The following is a 5,311-nucleotide window of genomic DNA, read 5'->3' on the forward strand; positions in this document are numbered from 1 at the left end:
TACCATGTGTGGTACTAGGGTAACGTACCATGTGTGATACTAGGGTAACGTACCATGTGTGATACTAGGGTAACGTACCATGTGTGATACTAGGGTAACGTACCATGTGTGATACTAGGGTAACGTACCATGTGTTATACTAGGGTAATGTACCGTGTGTGATACTAGGGTAATGTACCGTGTGTGATACTAGGGTATTGTACCGTGTGTGATACTAGGGTATTGTACCATGTGTGATACTAGGGTAATATGTAAATCATAATCTGTTTTAAAAATACAATTGAATCAGACTAAATAAGAGAAGTAAATTTCACCTACTCGGGTATCAAGCTTGACATTTGTCTAGTGGTTTGCTACTAACTTTAAGCCTTTCACAAGATATTTGGGAAATACATTTTGTCATTTTAATTCTTTTCAGTTGAACTTCATGATGTGTTTGAATCGGCGACGTTTATCTTTTTAGTATTTGAATTGTAAGTATTATCACTGTTTATTGAAAAATCAATTGTGAGAAAAGATATGTCTTATAATGTACATAAATGTGTAACATTATCTTCTTTCAATCTTTCAGTAGTGTAAGCGCAAAACTCATCAACATATATATAACTCAACTTATTTGGTGCTCTGTATCAGTTGTCTGGAGGCACAACCAAACATAACTGTTTTTTTTAACTTGTATTTATAGTTCAGAGTTGTGTGTTAATGGTTGATAATATTTGGTGCTGTGCTTAACTCATTTATTACTGATAGGGTACAGTCTGCCTCCAGCAGTTGCATGTGAGTGTGACATATATGGTGTACAGCTAACAAAAATTCTGTGTGCATTTATAGCAGTAACAGTTAAAGGCTTTCCTGAATCATTAGTTTGACAGAAGTGTAAAGTATGCATTAAACAGCTTATAAAGACGTATATTTAAGCAACATGCTTTGTCAGAGCACACTATATAAGTGTTTAAATTATAGTTTTTCAATGTATTTCTTAAGAGTTTGCAGAAAATTAATGCTTGTTTGTACGTGTATAACTGTGAAAAATAGCTTATTTAATAGTAATATCACAAAAAACTTTGTTATCAAAATTTGTCACGAAAATCACGTTAACTGCAGATTTGTTTCCCCACATTCTTCTTTAACGTGTCCATTGCAGGTAAAAATTGTGGTGTGTGTGTGTGTGTGCACAAATAGCATTTCAGATCTATCTTTTTGCCTTCCACAAGTCACTACCTAAGAAGCTTTTCATTCAATACCCAGAACTCATCACATGTGCTGGACGATGAGAGACAAAATATCTTATGAAATTCTATTTATATGTGCAGTATAATACTTTACAAATTATAGTTTAAACACTGAAAACTGGAAAAATATTGGCCTCAAATTCATAATAAAAATCAAATTAACTGCAGATGTTGTTTTTTTAACATTCCTTTCAATGCTATTGTTACACATCTGATTTCAAGCCACAATAAACATATTAAGAGGAATGTGAGAAGAAAAAATTGGGCTGTTAACTTGATTTTTATAACGAAATTTAGGTTTCCAATAATTCACTAGCTTTTACTGTTTAAAGTTAAAATTGAGTGATAAGAGATCTTGTCTTTCCTATAATAAAAACAACAAAACTTCACAGAACAAAGTCAAAATTTAAATGTATATTTGAACTTTCATCTTCCCTTCAATAACTATTGTCCCCTGGTGGGACGGTGGTGAGGCTACAAACTTAGTCCTAAAATCAGGGGTTTGATTTCCCACATTGGACACAGCAGTTAGCCCAATGTGGCTTTTTTTCCTGAAGCAACCAAATCAATAACTATTGTCCCCTGGTGGGACAGTGGTGAGGCTACAAACTTACAGTCCTAAATTCAGGGGTTTGATTTCCCACATTGGACACAGCAGTTAGCCCAATGTGGCTTTTTTCTGAAGTAACCAAATCAATAACTATTCATTGTGCAAAATATGTATGATGACATGTAATAGAACATTCCAGTTTTTAGCAGAATCTTTTCTAGTACACGTTACATCTGAGCAATTAGTGGAGTTTACTAATTGATTAATTGTCGGATTTATCAAGTACATTCAACAAATTAATTATTCTTATGTAAGACTAATCTTCCTTATCTTCAGCTTTATTTTCGAAAGACATTTTCAAACTACCTTTCGTTTTTATGATATAGACATCTTCGGGTACAACAGTTGGGTTTCTACTTTCCGACAAATTTTCACAAGACCGCTTTATTAAAAGTTAATTCTTTATTAAAAATAATTGTCCTTAGATTTCACGTGATAAAACCAGTAATGATTATTGTCACAACGTGTGGTAGATGATATATATAATTGAATTAAAAAAAGTGACCCTGCTGCAAGAAAAACAGAGACCAACATTTACTATTAACATTTATTATCATGATCGTACTTGATTATTTCAGTGTAAATATTAAAATGATCTATAAGGTGGAAAATGAAGTTTTCAAAGAAGTATCAAAAACATGATAATATCAAAAAAAAATTTTCTTTACCAACTTTCAGATTTTATTTTTTAATTCCGTCATCAGCATAAAAAATAATATATTTATCGGCATAAAAACATGAGCTTTTATGTAAAATTTGTTGATACAGGTGGAAATTAAAAAAGATTGAATTAAAAATGATTAATATGTTTACAGTATGGGCTGGAAAAACTGTAGACTGCATATAGTGCAGAAAAATCAATAAATCAAACAACTTAAAGGTTACTGTATGAGGCAGTGGTGGGTGACAATAGCCAGGGGCCAAGCACTACTAAGTGGTTAACATGCTTGACTGTAGATCTGAGGTTTCATGGTTCAGGCTCTATTACTATTCAATGAAAATTCCCACTCTGCACTTTCAGGCCATTGGTGCATTATAAGAGTGATGGTCAAATCCCACTATTTGATTAGTGTATCCCATAAGTTGTCAGTGGGTGGTGTCGACTAGCTGCCTTCCCTCCAGTCTCTCACTTCAAAATCAGGGATTACTAATGCAAAAATTGATAAACAACAGTAACAGCCAGAGTTTTCCATTTAAAGTGCTTCCTATCTTGCTAGATCTAGACATAAACAAACAGTAGTCCTGTTCATTTAAATAGGTTAATGAATTAATGATGTTATGTATTGTTAGACTGATATTAGTCCATGTGTGGTAATTTCTGACAAGGTATGTATAATGACGTGTTACAGAACATTCCACTTTAATAGAACCGTTTATAGTATTGGATATGTATAATGACGTGTTACAGAACATTCCACTTTAATAGAACCGTTTATAGTATTGGATATGTATAATGACGTGTTTCAGAACATTCCACTTTAATAGAACCGTTTATAGTATTGGATATGTATAATGACGTGTTACAGAACATTCCACTTTAATAGAATTGTTTATAGTATTGGATAAGTTTCAGGACATTATAATAATCCTTATAGTGGTTTTGGGGGTAATATTTCATTGTATAAATTTTTTTGTTTCAAAACAGTTTTGTGTTATATAGAATACTCCTGATGATAGCATTGAGTGTGTTGTTTTGTATAAGAATTAGTGTTACCTATTTCCAGTTTATATAACAGAAAACACATCTGTTTATGTCCCTCTTACACACTTAAGTAGATAATATATGCCTAGGAACTTAGTTGTTATATGTAACTCAATTTTTGAAGGTTTGCTGTAATGTGTTTATATTTTGTAGAAGTTGATGCATTACAAACACAAGAACCAGGCCTAGTTATTTTTAAACAAGTACAATATCTATTATATTTTTATTTATGTTTTAAAACATCTCAGATTATTTTTCCTTTTTGTTTTGTTTAGTTTCAAAATTGGTAGAAATACTGAAAATATTGATAAAAAATGCCAAAAAGTCCACATTCTACAAAGGGTTAATCGCTCTAAATAAGAATGATGAGTCTGTATACAAGAAACAGGCCTAGTTATTTTTATCCTTTGTCTTTCCCTAAAGGTGTAAAAATGGAGAACTGTTTGATTATCTGACGAATGTGGTAGCACTTTCAGAAAAAAAGACAAAGTAAGTAAATCTTTAATTGAAAATTGGAATGTAATTCCAATACGATACATACCTCCACTCACAGTGTTATATAAAGGCTAGTGCATCAAGCAAGAAAAATTTCTTTTCAATGCATTAGAGGGCAGTAGAAGATCGAGGAAAGGTGTTGTGTGGGAGGAGGTAAGTATCTATTGGAAATCTATTTTCAATGTAAGAAAATGATAACTTCAATATTCTGTATTTGTTACAATCTGCTTAGTAACTGAGTGTTCAAACACTGTATTTGTGAATATGTAATATTTTAGGGGAAATCAAAGTGTTAGTTGATTAGTTCAATTTGCAGATTAATTAATCGCTGGGCTCGTTAATCGACTACAGTCAACTAATCGATTATTCTCACATTAGACTTGGATAATTGGAATAATTTAAAATAGTAATAATTGTAAACACTAATATCGATTAGTCAATTATTTTATGTGACACTAGTTGATGTAATCAGTGCTCATAGGTAATCAAGTTAATCACCTAGTGCTATGTATGATGTGGGTGTGTAAGCGAGACCTCTTAGGACCAAGCATATAATCGTGGTTGAAGAATACATTGATACATGCAAAATTAAATCAATTCTATTCCATGTTTTTCTGTATTTTCAGGGCCATTATGAAGCAGCTTTTGGAAGTAGTAGATTTTATACACTCTAAAAATATAGTTCATCGAGATCTTAAGGTATGTATATATATAATATACTCCAGGTATATACAAAATGAGTAGTATTTTTTTTAGATATATTGCAAAACGTGTATTATGTTAGAAATATACATGTACATAACGTAATCCAGAATCCCTGTAACTCGTTCAATATGGGGTCGGTCAATGTGACGACCTCGTAACCATTTTGTGCGGTTATGGTTTTCACGCTATAACATTTAAATTAGTAAGCGAATGTTGATAAAATTTGGCAGATTATCGGTAAATACTACAATGCTTTCATACGCGAAATTTTTTTATTAAGTCGTAAGGTTTGTGAAGCAATGTTTCTTTTGTGCCTTTTTTTTTCACACGTTGTCTATCAAACATGCAAAGTAATTTTCATTTTAAAATTAAAAATACTTTTAAGCATCAGAAAATTTTGAAATTTCACATGTGAAATCTTTATAATGTCCAGATAGTTATCAAACGTTTCTTAAGAAAAAACTTTATATTTTATCTGTTATTTTCTGTAATTAATCTCTGTACGGGTTCGGTAGATATGAACGATCTCACGACCACCATAAAAAAATGGAAATAGACATAAATTAT

The 5,311-nt window shown here is 31.7% G+C and overlaps 1 protein-coding gene across 1 annotated transcript in view; it reads left to right on the top strand.

The window, feature by feature from the left end:
- Nucleotides 1-418: 418 nt before the first annotated feature.
- The window catches only part of LOC106471044 (phosphorylase b kinase gamma catalytic chain, skeletal muscle/heart isoform-like), a gene marked incomplete at its 5' end in the record, with an annotated part of 16,088 nt that continues 11,195 nt past the window's right edge, over nucleotides 419-5,311 (top strand). Inside the window, 3 exon segments of the mRNA XM_013931627.2 lie at nucleotides 419-473; nucleotides 3,968-4,033; nucleotides 4,666-4,738. Of these exon segments, the coding sequence (XP_013787081.1) occupies nucleotides 419-473; nucleotides 3,968-4,033; nucleotides 4,666-4,738 (194 nt within the window).

This window comes from Limulus polyphemus, unplaced genomic scaffold (assembly GCF_000517525.1).
Source record: "Limulus polyphemus unplaced genomic scaffold, Limulus_polyphemus-2.1.2 Scaffold4369, whole genome shotgun sequence".
Classification (NCBI taxonomy): Eukaryota; Metazoa; Arthropoda; class Merostomata; order Xiphosura; family Limulidae; genus Limulus; species Limulus polyphemus.